Raw genomic sequence first — 17,930 nt, forward strand, 5'->3', positions numbered from 1 at the left:
TCAGAAGTACAGCACAGCGTCTCAAGGAATGTTCCTTTTCTACTTACACACTTCTGTAATGTCTGAATTTTACTTAGCGTATATTTACACGACTAGAAGGAAGATTAACAGGGAAAATCGTACATGAATATTTGAGAAAAATTGTAAGATATTTTAACTTAATGCTTTAATGTTGCACCAAATGCGGAGCAATCAGAAATTTAAAACAAAAAATCTTTGCAATTCTAACGTCAGGCAGTGTGTTGATTGGGGTTCTCCCGAGAAACGGAAACAGTAGGACATACTCCTCCCTGCCTCCAGCGTGGAGTGGGGGTCAGGGCAGTCACCCCGGCCCGCGCAGGAGCTCCCTGCTTTGCCTGTCGACTCCGAGGCATGAGGAGCTCACGGTAGCCGGGTGGTGGTGTTAATTCCAGTGCAGTGTCTCCAGGTGGAAGCATTCCTCCCTGTGGAACTCAGACCTCTAAGCCAGCAGAGCGTCGGGCTGTGGGAACAGCAAGCAGAAATTTTGCTAGTGGGTCGCCTGGGGTAATAGTGGTGCCGTGCCCATTTCCACCCCTGGATTCCTGGACCTGTGTATACCGGCTATGGGAGAATTGGCTCCATGTAATTGGACGCCAAATCCATACTCAGAGTGTCTGTTGCAGTCAGGACAGGACACTGCCCCTTCCACGATGGAAGTGGTCCAGTGTGATCAGCCTGCCGCCAGGTCGCTGGCTGATGGCCGCGGGGAAGGGTGTGATGCCGGGCTCAGTGCTGATCTCTGCTGCTGGCAGGTTGGGCACTCGGCGGTGGCCGTAGCCAGGTCGGCCTTGGTGAGTGACGTCCACGTTGCCCAGCCCATGTGTCACCTCCATCCCTGCTGCCGTGGCCCCTTTGTTCACGAGCCCACTGGGCGATGACGGGTGGATACCGATCCATAGAATGGATTATTCTCTCCACGTGTTGATTTGGATCCTCTTCTGCTGAGGTCACCCTTTGGTGAGGTCACCCTTTGGCGAGCATTCACATGGGACACAAACATCTTCACCTTTTTTGCCCATTCATAGAGGTCTAGCCACATACTTCTTCCCCAGATTTCTTTGTCACCAGTTTTCCAATCACATTCCTTCCAGGTAACACCCAGGTCCTGATGGGCAGTTCAGGTCGCATGGTGACTTTTTGGTCCGTGGTTAAGCATTCAGTCTGTGTCAGGCCAAGAGCTGTTTCTCAAAAGGAGAGTGGTTGTCTGTGGAGGACGGCAGGGCTTTGCTCCGAAACCCTCAGGGCGTGCGCTGAGATTCATCCACCAGAGGCTCCAAACAGCCTCCCTTTCTGCCGCTGGTGCTTCAGGCACCACTGGACCTGCCGGATCACGTGACCCGAGCGGAGAACAGCTCCCATGGTGACCTGACCCGTGAGGAGCCTCCTCTTGTTCTGGGCCCCACTCAAAATCGGCAGCTTTTCGGGTCACTAGGTAGATAGGCCAGAGTGTCACATCCAGATTAGGAGCACGTTGCCTCCGAAATCCAAAAGGGGCCCAATCAATTTGACACATAAAATTAACTATCACTATACATAGAACTCAATCTGTATGTAACTCTTGAACTAATTACCTAAAAAGTAACATCTCTCAGGTTTTTAAAATTATGAGTGCTTAGGAGGAAATTTTATTTAGCTCCTAACTCTGAATTGAATTATTGTAACACATTCACTCAACTCCCATCAGCTACCCACCCTCCTACCAGGTGTTATGTCATGATCCACGTGCTCGATTTTTTTTCTTGGGTGGTAAATGTGTTTAAGTTTTGCAGGATATTGCACTTAGGAGTGACTAGGCTGTATTTGCTTAGTACTTGACCAAATAGAATCCAATGTGTCAAAATATTAGAGCTGGAAGTATCTTTAGAAATGGTCTAGGCCAATTTACTTTTTCAGACAAAATGAAGATGCAGGGTGTGAGAGACCAGAGTGGAACTTGGGTTTTCTGTTGTCAGTGAGAAGGGCTTCTCGGTTCCGGCTCCGCCCTGCTCCCTTGGAGCTGAGCGGCGTGCTTTAGGCTGGGCTGAGAGTCAGCTTGTTGGGAGATGAGCTGAGGTTCTGTCTTCAGTTGGTAGCCTGGCAGACTTGGCTACCGATCAGAGGTGGTGCCTGAGAGGTAGCGGTTTTAAAGAGCAGGATGTTGAGAATCCTGCTGTCTTAACTGCTCTGAGAATTGAAGAGGAGCATCTGGAAAATTAATCTGCTAGATTAAATGTAAACGACTAAAGTACACACCTGGTTGACAAGATTACTATAATATTTAATATATAAATTTTTAATTCAAATAGCCATAGCATCACTGATACTAAGGCCGCATTTAATTTTGATTTTGTCATCTTGGAGTTGGATGGATGGTGATGTGGAGGTCCTCTAGTTCTAATCCAGAAGCACCCCCAGACACACACAACTGGTTAGATGAGTTGCTTCCAGGTACCCTTGGCAGTTGGCTGTCCGGCCTCTTTTTGAAACCCTTTCCAGTGTTCCAGGTGCCTTTTGAAGACAGCCCCTTCCAGTGATTGGCCGTGCTCCTTGTTAGAAAGTTCTCTTTCACAGTAAACATTGGGCTTATAATTTGCGCTTGTGTCTCCTGGTTCTGCCCCAAGATTTTTTTCTAGTTTTCTCAATATTTTTCATAGCTCATTTTGGATAGTCAAAAATTCTAGACTAGAGATTACAGCTTTCTAATTAAAAAACAAATGGAGCCTCCTTCACAAATACAGTAGTTTTCCCAGGGTGAATAGGTGTTTTTCTCCCCGCCCCCCCCCCATAGGATCATGACATGATTCTGCCTTACTTCACTTTGTATCGATAGGTAGGAAAACACACTGGACTAGGAATGGAGGTGCCTGGTTCCCGGCCCCTGAGCTCCGCCTCTTGCCCGTTGGGTACTTGGGGCAAGTGAACCTCCCTGAACCTCAGTTTCCTTTTCTATGAAGTGAAGATGATAATGCCTGCTCCAGGTGTCGGGCCCTTTTGAGAATCAGATGTGTTTTGTAGTCTATCCATTTCCTTACAGATATAGGAGGTTAACTCCCTGGTTTTAGAATGGAACATTTTGAATTATAAATTTGATTTAGCAGGGGCTGCGATAACAAGTTATGATGACTAAAAAAGGATCGATGATGCTTTCTCGGAAGTCTAAACCCCGTGAACGTGGTGGGTTGACAGTTCAGTTTACGCTTTTCTGTTTTTATTTTAGAGACTGGGAAGAGATTTTAAGAAATTCAAGAAGAAATAAAATGTATGAGTTATATCGTGGACGCTAACGTATTTGTTGGCTTCAATTACCACTGCACACCTCTGGTGCGGTCCACGTGAAGATCTTGGTTTTAGCTGGGATCCCTGCTACCGCCACATTACAATCAGATCTAAATCCAAGGGGGACAAAGTATCATTTGCTAATAGACAGTAATGACTTTAAGAAATTAGTGACCTTTGCTGATTAATGCTTTTTATTCAGAATATTTTAATTTCTAATTTGTGCCAGCCTGATTCTACTCTTTTGGTGCTTCAGGTAATCTGCTTTATTTACAGCTGTTGGCACCTGAGTTCTCTTTGTTTGCTTCCAGTCAGGCTCACCAGACTGGAAGGCTGAACAACACAAAGATGTGCTCTTCCTACTGTGAAAATAGTGGACGTGCGGCCTTTGTCTTTCTTTTCCTTTCCCTTTCCTTTTTTAAATTTTTTAATTTTTAATTTTATTTTATTTTATTTTTGCAGAATGAGGACAATACTTCAGGTGAATTTTTCTTTAAACTGTTATATCTGCCATAAATATTGTGAAAACTCTTTTTTAAGTTTTAAAAAAAAGGCTATGGAAATATTTGTACCTTCTCTCAGCTCCACTTTTTAAATCTGTGAAATGGGAGGTTAGAATAACGGTAATACCTCCTCCTAAGATATCTGTGAAGATTAAATAAGCTAATGTATGTGAAAATGACTTTCAGGCTCTTGATTATTATTATTATTGTGAAAAGAAAGTGTTCAAATTCCTTGCTACAGAAATAGGTGAAGCTGGAAATACATTCATTGTGGGAAAATCAGAAAACATAGAAAAATTCTGATGAAAATCCCTTTACTTCACCACCGCTAACGTTTTAGTTTATTTCTCTTTAGTATATGATTTTTGTTTTCTTCTGTCAGAATTAGAGTTTGTCGGTACAGCTGTTTTTCAGAATATTTCTGAATCACAGAAGTCTGACAGCAGGAGTAAGAAAGAAGACGTGAGGCGGCTTCTCCAAGCTCCCCCAGGCGCTCCTTGAGGGCAGGGCATCTGCTCTATCTGTGTGTGTCCCGTGAGCAGCACCTTGGTGGCACTGAGGGATTGATGGCCCCGGGCCGGTTTGGTTGCGGACCAAGTGCCCTGGACTGGAGCGAGGAGACTGGGGCTCTGGCCTGGAGCGGACCTACCTCGAGCGTTCTGCGTGACCTCACGCTGGCTGCCCCCATCCTCATCTGTGAGACTGCGTGGTCGTGTCAGCTCTCAGTTGGCTAAAGCCAGTAACCGTTGTCTATACCAAGGGTATTTGTGCGAGAATAAGTGGGAGGTGACGATGGAGAACACATGCTTTGCCCTGGTAAGGTGGTCTGTAACCTCGGGGAACAGTGTTTGTGACTGAACATACTTTCCAGTAAAATTCTGCTTGGGAGATGGCAGCGGAGATGGGACAGAGGAGGATGCAAGTGGGAGTCACAGGGAGTGTTCAGTGCACTGGTTTTGAGATACGCACACATCAGAAGATGGCCAGGAGATGCAGGTACTGACTGTTGGGTTTCCTACAGACTGTACTTCTGGATGAAGCCATTCAGTGCATTTTATATATTGCTTTAGTGGAAGACTCTCGCTGCCACCTAGTAGATGAGAAGGCTAGGCACGGTAATCTTGCATTTGTATCAGGAGACTTGATAGAGTTCTTTTTTCCCTAACTCAGTCCTGCCTGATAATATAAACTCTCCCCGGAAAAAAGATGTATTATTTTCCAACAAGAAGGTTTGGGAAACATCAGGAAGGAGTGTGTAGCTGTGAGTTTCCTGAGAAGCGTCTTGGGGAGCCAGGACTGCGGAAATCACCCCCAGACAAATTCAGATTCAGGTTTAGAGCCACGTAGCAGCACCCTGGTCCCTGGCCTAGGGCTTAGAAAACCATAGTCCCATGTTTTCTGAATTCCTTTATTGTCCCTGAACCATTTCCTTCATGGAGTTCTTATCAGCATATTGAATTGAATGAATGAATGAAGACTGGATCTGTGAACATGTAAATGAGAGAAATATATTAGATTATGTGGAAATAAAAGCTAAAGTTTCCCTCAAACAGAGTGTTTCAAAAGGCTTAGGAAGAGAAACTCTTGCAACTCACTAATAAAAAAGGCAACCCAATTAAAAAGGGGCACAGGATCTGAATAGACATTTCTTCAAAAAAGGTAAACAAATGCCCAGTAAGCACTTGCAAAGATGCTCAAAACCATTAGCCATCAGGGAAATGCAAATCAAAACCACTTCACACCCACTAGGATGGCTATAATCAAAAAGACATAATAGCAAGTGTTGGAGAGAATGTGAAGAAACTGGAACCTCATACATTGTTGCTGGGAATGTACATTGGAGCAGCCACTTTGTGATAGGTTTTTTTTTTTTTTTTTTTTTTTTTGCTGTACGCGGGCCTCTCACTGTTGCGGCCTCTCCCGTTGCGGAGCACAGGTTCCGGACGCGCAGGCTCAGCGGCCATGGCTCACGGGCCCAGCCGCTCCGCGGCATATGGGATCCTCCCAGACCGGGGCACGAACCCGTATCCCCTGCATCGGCAGGCGGACTCTCAACCACCGTGCCACCAGGGAGGCCCTGGAGCAGCCACTTTGGAAGACAATCTGGCAGTTCCTCAAAAAGTTAAATGTAGAATTATCATTTGACTCAGCAACTCCACTCCTAGGCATATACCCAAGAAAATAAAAACTCATACACAAATGTTCATAGCAGTATTATTCATAATAGCCAAAAGGTGGAAACAACCCAGGTATTTATCAACTGAATGGATAAACAAAATGTGGTATATCCATACAGTGGAATATTATTTGACCATATAAAGGAAGTAAGTTCTGGCACATGCTCCAACATGGATAAACCTTGAAAACATTATGCCGAGTGAAAGAAGCCAGGCACAAAAGGCCACACATTGTATGATTGCCTTTATATGCAGTGTCCAGAATAGGCAAATATGAACCAACAGAAGATCAGTGATTGTCTAGGGCTGAAGGGAGTATTGGAGGCTGATGAAGATGTTCTAAAATTTACTGTGATGATTGCACAGCTCTATAAATGATACAAAAACCACTGAGTTTTACTTTTTAGATGGGTTGTATGGTATGTCAGTTTTGTCTCAGTACAACTGTTGACGCCCCCCCCGCCCTGCCCCAAATCTCACTTGGACTAGTTTTACACATCTTAGTGTTGAAAGAGAACAGTGTAAAATTCTAAAGAAATATGGTTAATCGTCCTTCAGGAATATTTTAAGTTAGAAAGATTTGTGGAGTGCTACTGTGTGCCTGGCGTTGTACTGGGCTTCAGGAATACGGATGCAAAGAAATCGTCAGGCTGGTGAGAACCAGAGATGGTGTGCAGGGCATGAATGTGTGCACCAGAATTGGGTAGGGGGACATTGCTGTGTGCCTGGTGCTGCTCTAAGGTCCTTTCTCATCATAGTTTTCACAATAGCTCTAGAAGGATTGCTGCTGTTACCCCCGTTGCAGATGAGGAAAAGGGACCCAAGCGGGTCAACAGGGTGCCCAAAGCCATGCAGCTGGTGAGTGGTGCAGCCGGGGCTGAGCTCTGGACCTCACGGGACCGTCATGCTGGTGGGCATGAAGCCGTTGTCCACATTGAATTTCTTCCAGCCTCTGTTTCAGGGTGCTTTTGGTTCTTTGTTACAAAAGAACTGAATGTATCTAAAATTCAGTTGGCACTCATTTTGTTTTTCTTGTACAAGTGAAGTTAGTGCTGTTTCGCTTAATAAATTACAGAATAAGAAGAACTCAGTGGTAATAATCACTTACAGGGATTTATAACTGTTTGTATTTAGCATGTATCCAAATTACATTCTTTTAGGGTTGAGGGAAATATTTCTGAACATTGGTGATACTGCTTGTTCACTGCGGCGGTTTCCTGTATATATCTATAAAATAGAAATTATATCTAACAACACCATTTGAAGGGTTCCTGCCTCAAACGATGAACATTCTTGGATGAACTGGTGCCTTGGATTAACTGGCACTAGAGTTTTGTTCTGCCTAAAAATAGTTCTAGAAGTAGGAGGTGAAGTGACTTATTGAGGGCATTAGAGTACAGCCCAAATAGGCCTTCAGCAGACCTGCACTGTATTTTTAGTGTAGATTTCTCTACCGTTAATTGTACTTAATAAGTATTTATTGATAAGAATAGCTATAAAATGATAGAAACCTTACATTGGAGAGGGTGACAGGCTGGCATTTTGGGGGAATAATCAAAGACCTGGGTCAAAACTTGGCTTAGCCTCTGCCTGTAGAGGAACACATACTTCAGCTAACATGTTAAATGCTGAAGTTCTTTTGTGCCCAAAGCAAACAGGAGCCCCATTTTCCTTTAAAAGGGAAGGAAAGCTCTGCCTTAGAATGCCTGGGCAGCTGCTGAGCACCCTGCCACGTCATCTGGGCAACTGAGAACCCAGCTGGCCCCTGCTTGGTAATTCCTCAGCACTCTGGTATGTCCTGACATTGCCAGGCAGACTGGAGGGATTCGCAGAACAGGAAATAAGCGGCCGGGAGATAAGACGGCAGCTCCGAATCGCAGACAAGAGCGGAAATGAGAAAACTAAGCCAGGGAAACAACATCGCAGTTTAACTTTATTTTTAAACCAAGGATCACTGGAAAGATTTCTCTCTCTAATTTAGGGGAGCAACCCACCTATATTCAGTTATACCGGTTATACTCACAGCCAAGAAGTGTGTGTATGGGGACTGCACTTCTGTTTACTGCTGCATCTCAACGGATCAAGAATTACGAAAAGATGACACTGAGTCTGTGAACTCTTCGTTTCTCCAACAACTACTCCTGTGTTGTCCTAAGACCAAGACATTTTTAACGTTAGAAATAACTTTAAAATATTTTTTTGCCTCTGCTCTTTTGTGTTTGTGTCATGCTGCGACTTGCAGGCTGTCTTCATGAAGAAGAGAGGTTTTGTTACTGATAATAACTAAATATGCGATCATGTGTGGCGATGGTTGTTAAAGGAAAAAGACAAAAGTATAGAAAATGTGACAAACCTCTGTTCTCTGAAATGTGACGCCTTGTCATCAAATATTATTTTATAAGGAAGGTCATAGTAGATGAATGTTCACTGTATTTAACTTAGGAAATAAATGTTCTCTTTTGTCATATTCCGCCCTCTTGTAGCCATCCTGAAGTGCATTAGTGATTCTGGGCTTAGGCGATGCAGGTGTCTTTAGGGACCAAATTGCAGCACATCGTGGGCGGCACTGCTCAGGCCGATTGTTGTTGGGTCCGAAAGAAGTTTATGAAATTGGCTTTTATTGGCTACTTGGAAATTCTAAATTTTATGACACATTCAGTGCGGTGCATTTAAAGACTTTTATTGTGTTGGTTTTACTATTTTTTAAAATTAGATCAGTAATTTAAATACAGAATTTTTAAAGCTAGACTTTAAAAAAATGAATCTGGATTTGTTGCCCTCCCGTCCGCCTGTTTTGAGGCCCCCTCCTGTGTATGTTCACAACTCTGTACTTGCATATAGAGCAGGATATTATGTCTGTTTAGTGAACTGAACTCCACAGGGACAAAGATTTCCTAACTTTCTATCCTCACAACATAACGGTTTGTAATAGGCAGTCTTTCAGTATTAGCTCTTGTTAAAATGCCTTTGGGAGTCGAAAGTAACCTACTTGAAGTAGTTTTCAAAGCATAACTGAATGAGAACCGTAACTTACGTGTGGCTGTTTGGTATGATATGCTCAGCATTCCTGTGTGTCATTGTTCAGGGGTGAACATGCCTCTGCCCTTTTCCTCCGGTGGCCCAGCTCAGGGGGAGGAGGGTGCACGTAAACCTGTGGTTATAGCAGGTGGTGTGAGCGTGGCACCTGCAGAGCAGTGACCAGAGAGGGACAGGCAGTCCCAGTGGACGGACAAAAGCTAGGTGGGGCTGCCGGCAGCTGGCGTGTCCACATCCGTGGAACTTGCATCCGTTTTGCAGGCGGGCCATTGACTAGCTTAGATTTGGCCAACAACTGCCAGGTCTCAAAAGATTTCAGCCTTTCAGCTCTTGATGCCCAGTTTTAAAAAGAGCTACAGTATCCTTACATTTTAAGTGGGTAGTAATTTCCTCTTGGACAATTTGAGGATTTTAGTATGCATCTTGCAGCAAATGCTGATACCACCAAGTGTGGTGGATCAAGGCTGGGGGCCTCTCCTGGCTCTCTGGTGCCCATGGTACAACTTTGAGAAGGGGCAGGGCTTCTGTGTCGGTCTGTGGTTTGGACGCAGGTGGACGTGAGGAGGAAGCTGTGCTTTTGGAGGCCCGTGACGGTCTGTCCTTGGCCTCAGCCGCATGGAGTCAGTGGTTTAGAACATAAGTGGAACTTGGGGACCATATGCACCAGTGCCCCGTATTCACGAGGGCTGTTAGCTTATGAGGCACGAAATCCTGGGAGGGGACGGGGTTCGCATCGTATGAGCAGCAGGGGTGCTCTTGCTGGTTACTAACGGCCCTCACTTGACTGACATACATCCGTACGTGTCCACATATCCATGGCTGTTCTGGCTCCCAGCTGGACTTCGCGCTTGCCGAGGGCAGGCCCCGTCTTCTCCACCTCTGCGTTGGTCATGCGGCAGCACGCAGCGTGGATCTGATGAGTACGAGCTGAATGAAGGAAACGATCACGGTCACCAGCGTGGGCGGGCCAGGTGACCTTCAGAAGCATTCCCCATGGGGAGCCCAGCACTGGTTTTGTGCCTCCTGGGACCACGTCATAGCCCTGTGCCCTTGCAGGTTTTACTGGGCTCTGTGAGGGCTCATCCCACAGACCACCTACCAGCGGCCACCTTTTACGTGAACGAGTGGTAGTTGAGAAAGTTGAAAATGATGGTCCATGTTCAGGATTTTTCAAATTTAAAAATTAAGTTCTCATACTCATCCATTTCGAAGCTTATTATTTCTTCATATTTCCTCTGTGATAAATCCTGAACAGCTTAGATATTTCAACTGTGTATTTTTTTCCAAATTGGCATGCTTAGATGCTGAACTACTTGGAAATAATGTAGCCTGGCAAAGGTACAGAAAATTTCACTTTGGGAGAAAATGAGATTAAGTAGGCCGCACCCTTTCTTCCATCTGTACCAAGCAAATAGTGCCCTGACTCAGGTACACACAGGTTTCGAGGAAATCGTTTCCCCGCCGCCCAGGGCCCTCAGGCGAGCGAGCCTGGCACTGTGGAGGCAGGGCCGGGTACGGGTGGGCTCTGGGCCCGCTCTGTGGTCACGGCGACGGGCGCTGCAGCACTGTGGTTCGTGGTTTGCCCAGGTGGCTGCTGTTTGTCAGGAGGCCATGTCACGTGGGCCTGGTCCCCTGAGGCGCTGCCGTGTGTCCTCTCTGCTGGACTCCCCACCCCGATCCTCCCTGAGTCCTTGCCTTTGTCCATGCGTTCTAGTTAGTTCTGGGTCTGATAACTTCGTAGACGTGATCGCGGCCCACGGGCTCCTTCTCTGCAGTAAATGTCTTCTTGCTCGTTTCCTAGGTCGTGTTGGTGAGGTGGAACGAGCCGTACCAGAAGCTGGCCACGTGCGACGCGGACGGCGGGATATTCGTGTGGATCCAGTACGAAGGGCGGTGGTCTGTGGAGCTGGTCAACGACCGAGGGGCCCAGGTGAGCAGGCAGGACACTCCTCCAGGGAAGGGCAGAGGGCAAGTGAATGAGACCAGCATCCTGCTTCTCGTGCTGCCCGTTGAGTACATCACTAGAGCGAGGGAAGGATCATCCTTCCTTCTCTTCCACTCTGCGGCGGCTGTTGTGAGAACGCTCCAGGTCTTAAGCTTTAATTAAACCTGTGAAGTCGTTTTTCACCACTCAGTGTTGTGATTACCTGTTAAATTCCGATTTAATGAAGCGCTCCTGGCGTAGCGCTTCTTTGCTGCCCTGTGGAAGGTATTTTCCCATGTTGTCATCTTCCTAGTTCTCTCACGGGGAGCTCCACATGACCGTTCTCACAGCCTACTCCCCAAGCCGAGTTTTGAACACTCCCTTTGGTCAGGTTTCAATTAGCGGGGCCACCTGTTGTCATCGCTCAGCTCTCCCTTTCTGGTACCAATTTGTCGCTGCTCTGAGGAAAACAGTTGCTCCAGGGACACCCTGCCGAGCTGTGCTATTTTAAAAACCACTTCGTGGGTTCCTGTGGCTGATGGTATGGCCCTGGCTCTCCCTCCCCGCGAGGACGGCTGCGTGGAGCTCCTGTCTCATGTGTTTAAGGACACGGGTCCCGTGCCAAGGATTTGACAGGCCCGAGTGCTGGGGGAACCTTTATTGACAAGGGGTTTCTTAGTCTGTTTGCCTCTCCGGGGTGGTTCCCCTGTGACTGCCTTTCTATACATTCCTAAGGAAATGAATTCTCACCCTCTCTCCTCCCATCTGTTGCTTAAATAAGCTACGAGCTCTCCAACTTCGAAAGATGCAGACCGGTGAGGGGACATAAAATTGCAGGGAATGAAGCTCTTACTAGCAGTTACTGTTAGGCTGAGGAACTTTGTAAGATGTCATCACAGAAGGCAAACCTACCTCTGGGTGCAAACAGAACATACTTTTTTGTGTGAGTTTATTTATTTGGTAGGGTCGGTGTAATAATTTTGACTGGCTCTGGTAAGGCCTTACCCGTTTCCTATATTCCGCCGTGAGTGGAAAAAGGAAGAGGTGCCGCCTACACCGTGACTAGTAACTAACCTTGAAATTGAGCCACAGATGTGGAAACCTCCATGCCCATAAGAAGTTCACGTCACCTAAAAGGTGGACACTGTGGTCAAGAGCGTGAGCTCTGGAGTCAGCATCTCGGTCCAAGACGCTTCAGTAAGACATACTTTACTTCTGTGCCTCAGTTTCCTCACCTGTACACAGGGAGTTTAATGGTGCCTGCCTCCACGGATCACTTGGGAGAATTACAGAAGATTACACATGGAAGGGAGTTCCCTGGTATCCCAGTGGTTAGGATTCCAGGCTTTCGCTACCATGGCTCGGGTTCAGTCCCCGGTCAGGGAACTGAGATCCTGCAAGCTGCGTGGTACGGCCCCCCCCCAAAAAAAAAACAGATTAAATGTGGAAAATGCTGTGACACTGTCTGCACGTGATGGTTGTCCCCACAAGTTGTGATGGTGCCTGAAGCACTTATGAGGTGCCAACACCCATAGCCGCCAACCACAGGGCGTACCTGCCCTTACGTCGTCGCCACAATGTCATCACCAAAGAGCAGCTTCAGGCCTTGAGGCAGCAGCTGTTGACAGCTTCCCGTGCAGCGGAGACGCTTCTGAGCTTGCCCATGAGGGTCTTTACAGTGCCCTTGTCCCCCACCACCAGAGTGAAGCCTTGCCCTAGCAAGGCCCAGTGATCACGTGAGACGTGCCTCCAGACCTTGGCCGGCAAGAGGTCTCACAGAGTGTTCCTCTTACAGGATGGCACTCAGTGCTGGCCTTTTCCAGGTGTCGTCCCTCACCTGCACAGGAGCCCTGTTGGGAAGCTGTTGTTACTCTCAGTTAATGGAAGAAAAACCCCAGCTCAGGGAGGTGCAGTAACTCACCCAGGGAAGTCGGTTTGTGGTTTGTAAAGCCAGAAGTTGAACCCAGGCTTGAGTCGGGAACTCTGTCTCGTTCCCAGGCAATACGCTGTTTTCTCGTTAGCAGAAATGCATGTGCTCATGGTCCGTCCAGAGAGCGCAGGCTTCGCTGCCATGGGCGAGTCCGGCCCCCCAGTCTGGTGGTGCTGCCCCACCGTCTCCTGCTGACGGCAGCTCCTCTGAGGAGGGAGACATCTGTCACCTCCACGTCAGAGCCGTGTGGCCTCCGCCACCGCCATATACCCTCAGCCTTTCTTTCCATTGAGAGTTTGGCGCAAAAAAAAAGCGTGTTAGAAACAAGAACGGATGAATTCAGACCTGGAAGTGAATGAGCTTACATGGACCATAGAACATCTGGAAGCACCTAGAATCTCCCAAAAGCCTGTTCCTTTCAGGTTCGACCAGAGTAATCACTGTATCTTGTGATCTGATCCAGATCTTCATATAGCTTTGCTGTTTGCCACTCTGATTCTACAGACCTCAGAATCCATTGAGCAATTGTTATCGTTAAGCACTTGCATTTGGGGGAGATATGGCTGCTTTTAATTGTGTTGGAGTCGTGTCTTGTATGAGAAGCGTCACGCGCCGGTGAGGATGGCTCACTGGTGGAGGGGGCGGAGGGTCCGTGCGCCGGGAGCCGTGTCTGGGGGCAGGAGGGACAGTTCTGTGCCTGGAGGAGGAGCATCCTTGAAGTGATACTCTGTGGGAGAGGTGACAGGTGATCTTTGTTATATAGCATGTCTTTCATTGTCATGAAGTAATCAGACATTTGGCAGAAGCCAAGTGAATCTTTAACACTCTTTTTTTCAGGAAATGATTATGAGTCCCTTATTTCAAAACTGAGTCTGGAACAGTGCCTGCATTATTTCATAGCATTGGTCACAGACCGGCTGTGCCAGGCACAGGCCTCGGACCATCAGAGGAAAGGCTGTCTTGGGCGGCGGGCCGTCCAGGCTGCTCCTCAGCTTTGGTCAGTCATGTCGAGAGAGCCCTGAATGTGGGGCAGGAGTGCCACGGCCCCTCGCATCGGACAGACCACAGCAGAGGGCTTTCTGCTTATTTCCTTAACAGCACTAGGGACTCAGTTCCCCGGGTTTTGTTTTTCCAGTTTTGGTGTAGTCTTATCACTCTATGCCAACCTAATTTAATAAACGCAATTAGATCCTGTAAACATCCTCTTATCATTTTTTGTGACTGTAAGATGGGTGGTGCCTTGGAGAAGCATCTTGTCACTGGCTATACATTTTCGCGCTCTAGTAAGATGTTCTTCCTTTAGCACAAAGATAAATAAGTTAAAACCCATGTAAATAAGTAGCATTATCTTTGCAAAGTGAAAGGACTTTTACAGTTTATTGCAGAATTAATGTATTGTCTGTAAAAAAAAAAAAATCTTTTCAGTTCTTAAGAAAAACTAGGTAACGTAACTGGTTGAAACATAAGGTCAGAGAATCCAAGATTCCGAGTTGAAAAACAAACAGCTTTTTCCACTACCTTCAGAACAGCTGTCCAGGAGCTGTCTCACACACCCATGCCATTGTCATGAGGGGGACGTGCTGACCACTGATAACTTATAACCCCTGCTGGGAAAACAGCAAGAAGTTCATGTCCTTTTGGTGTTTGTTCATTTGTTTTATTACTACCTGAAGTGTGAAAAGTCCAGTAACGTTACAAATTCAATGAAGGTGAACGTTTCCAAGTATAAGCAACAGTGAAGATGATAGATAATCCATTTTTTTAAGTTAGAAAAGATTTAAAAGGCAGTACAAACTGAAAAAAGTAAATTAAGGTGATAGAAACAGGACCAAATATGACAATAATTAGAATAAATGTAAATGGACTGACTTCACCGATCAAGATGATGCTTGACAGATTACGTTTTTAAAAACATAGCTATATGCTATTAGGAGCCACACCTAAAACTTAAGGATATATACAAGTTTAAAGTAAAAAGGTGAAAAAGATATATTGAGCAAACATCCAGGAAAAAAGAAAGCTGAAGTAGCAACTGTTACTTTCAGATAAAATAGAGTTAAAGATAGAAAGTAATGTTTCATTTATAGAGTGCTACCACATAGTGATAAAAGCTGTAGTTTACCAAGATGATATTTTAAATATGTATGCACTTATTAATAATAGCATCAAAATATATGAAGGAAATTGCCAGAACTGAAAGTAAAAACTGATAAATTCATTGATATACCGAGAAGTTTCAACAACAAAAAAAATCAGCAAAGATATAGAAGATCTGAGCAACACAGTTAACAAGCGTGGCCTAATGGACACTTGTAGTTACTGAATCCACCAAGTAGAGAACATACATTTTTCTCAGACACACACAGAATGTTTACAAAAATTGATCATGTTCTGAGGTTTCACAGACTTTTTCTGTGAAGGGGCAAGATAGTACATATTTTAGGCTTTGTGGACTAGGAGTGAAAATTGAGGATATTACATAAATACTAACAAGAAAGAAAAGAAAACCAGAAAATTTTATGTTGATAAAGTTAAAAAGTTTATTTATGGATGCTAAAATTTGAATTTTATATAATTTCACATACAACAAAGTATCATTCTTCTTGAAATTTTTTCCTAACCATTTAAAACCATAGTTTGTGGACTGTACAAAAATAGGTGGCAAATAGGTTTGGCCCACTGGCCATAGTTTGCCAGCCTGTGTTTTAGGGCATTCATAAAACCTAAACAGATTTCCATTGGTAACTCTCATGATTATGGACCATGATTTCTGAATGGGTTAGAAGTTAATAACAAATCATAAATTTAAGAAATTGGTGGGAATTCCCTGGCGGTCCAGTGGTTAGGACTCAGCCCTTTCACTGCCGGGGCCCAGGTTCAGTCCCTGGTCAGGGTACTAAGATCCCAGAAGCCATGCAGCATGGCCAGAAAAAAAAGAAAAGAAAAAAATTGCTGACCAAATATTTGGATATTTGGTCATTTTTAAATGCATTTTTAAATAGTTCATGGGTTAAAGAACAAATTTAATGGACATTTATAAAATCTTAGATCTGAATGATAACGGACTGTCTACATATCAAAACTTGTGAGACAGGATTATAAAGTGGTGATATAAGAAAATATATATCCTAGGGTCTTCCCTAGTGGCACAGTGGTTAAGAATCCGCCTGGCAGTGCAGGGGACATGGGGTCGAGCCCTGCTCCGGGAAGATCCCACATGCCGCAGAGCAACTAAGCCCGTGCACCACAACTGCTGAGCCTGAGCTCTAGAGCCCGCGAGCCACAACTACTGAAGCCCACGCGCCTAGAGCCCATGCTCCACAACAAGAGAAGCCACCGCAGTGAGAAGCCCACGCACCGCAACGAAGAGGAGCCCCCGCTCGCCGCAACTAGAGAAAGCCCGCATGCAGCAATGAAGACCCCATGCAGCCGAAGATAAATAAATAAATAAGTAAACTAATTTTTTTAAAAAAGAGAATATATATCCTTAATTTATGTATATTAGAAAGGAATAAACTCTGATCAAATGAACAGAATAAATCCAGTAAAAGGAGAAAGAAAATATAATTTAAATAAAAGTAGAAATTAATGCAATAGCGAAAAAATTATACAATAGAGGAGATCAACATATTCAAAAATTTGTTCTTTGGCATAAAATTAATGAAGTAGACAAACTGCTGGCAAGCCTTGAGTAAGAGAAGAAAGATGAAACCTAAAATAATTTTATGAATGAAAAGTTGAGCATAACAGTAGATAAGGTAGAGATTACAAGGTAGTCAAAGGTAAATAAAAGATACCTAGGTAATTCAGTGGGGGAAGAATCATTTTTTTTTAATTGAGGTATAATTGACATATAACATACTGGTTTCAGGTGTACAACAAAAAAAATTTGTATCTACTGGGAAATGATCACCATGATAAGTCTATTTGACATCCAAAGAATAGTCTTTTTGACAAATGGTGCAGAAGCAATTGAATATCTGCATTTAAAATTTAAAAAGTAGAACCTTGATTCTTACCATACACCCTGTGCAAAAATTAAATGAATCATAGACATAAATGTAAAAAGCTGTACACTTCTTCTGGCAAGTTTGGGTTTGCCATCTTGGGTTAGGTAAAGATTTCTTGGACTGGATACAAAAAGCATGAAACGTAAGAGAAAGAACTTGATATTGGACTTGATCAAAATTTAAAACTTACTTTTTGAAAGATATCCTTAAGCAAATGAAAAGGCAAGTTACAGAATGGGAGAAATCATTTGCAGCACATATTCTGATAAAGGATAGTATCTAGAATTTTTACAACACAATAAGAAGGTCGGAAACTTCTATATATCTGTATACATATGTGTATGTGTGTGTGTATTTACGTATATAATGAATAGGTGAACGTGAACGGATATACAAATAGATATATATGGCAAGGGATGTGAATAGAAAGGTTCCAAAAGATGATGTGCAGATGATCAGTAAACACATGAAATGATGCTCAGCGTATTAGTCATTGGGGAAACGCAAATTAAAAGCACAGTGTCCTGTGTGCTACCACTACACACCTACTAGAATAGCTAGAATAAAAAAGACTGGCAACACTGAGTGCTGGTGAGGTGTGGACCTACTCACATATGTTGTTGATGGGAATGTGAAATGGTTTAGCCACTTTGGAAAAGCTTGGTAATTTCTTATGCATTTAAACATACACTTACCATATGACCCAGCAGTTAATTCCATTCCTAGGTATTTACTCAAGAAAAATGAAAGCATGTGCCAACAAAAAGTCTTGCTATGAATACTCATAGCAATTTTGTAATAAGCAAATACTGGAAACAGCCCAAATGCCCAACCCTTTGGGGAGATGAATAAATTATGGTGTATTTATGCCACGGAATATTACTCATCTATAAAAAGGAGTGAACTACTGATGCACACAAGAAATCAGAATACTCTCAAAATTATTATACTGAGTAGAAGCGATCATAAAGAAAAGTGAACATACTGGGTGGTTCTATTCATGCGAAATTCCTAGAATAAGCATCTAGTTACAGAAGTTGGGTCACTGGTTGCCTCAGACCCAGGGTGAGGACA

The 17,930-nt window shown here is 44.5% G+C and overlaps 1 protein-coding gene across 3 annotated transcripts in view; it reads left to right on the top strand.

The window, feature by feature from the left end:
- The window catches only part of TULP4 (TUB like protein 4), a 237,084-nt gene that overhangs the window by 150,909 nt on the left and 68,245 nt on the right, over nucleotides 1–17,930 (top strand). For 2 of the 3 annotated variants that reach the window (XM_081251478.1, XM_081251479.1), the window contains exon 3: nucleotides 10,794–10,922. In XM_081251478.1, the coding sequence (XP_081107604.1) occupies nucleotides 10,794–10,922 (129 nt within the window). Of the gene's footprint in view, nucleotides 1–7,940; nucleotides 8,068–10,793; nucleotides 10,923–17,930 lie in introns of those variants that run through there. The other variant, XM_081251480.1, reaches the window with a different exon arrangement.

Source organism: Mesoplodon bidens, assembly GCF_964165515.1.
Source record: "Mesoplodon bidens genome assembly, chromosome: 12".
In the NCBI taxonomy this organism is placed as follows: Eukaryota; Metazoa; Chordata; class Mammalia; order Artiodactyla; family Ziphiidae; genus Mesoplodon; species Mesoplodon bidens.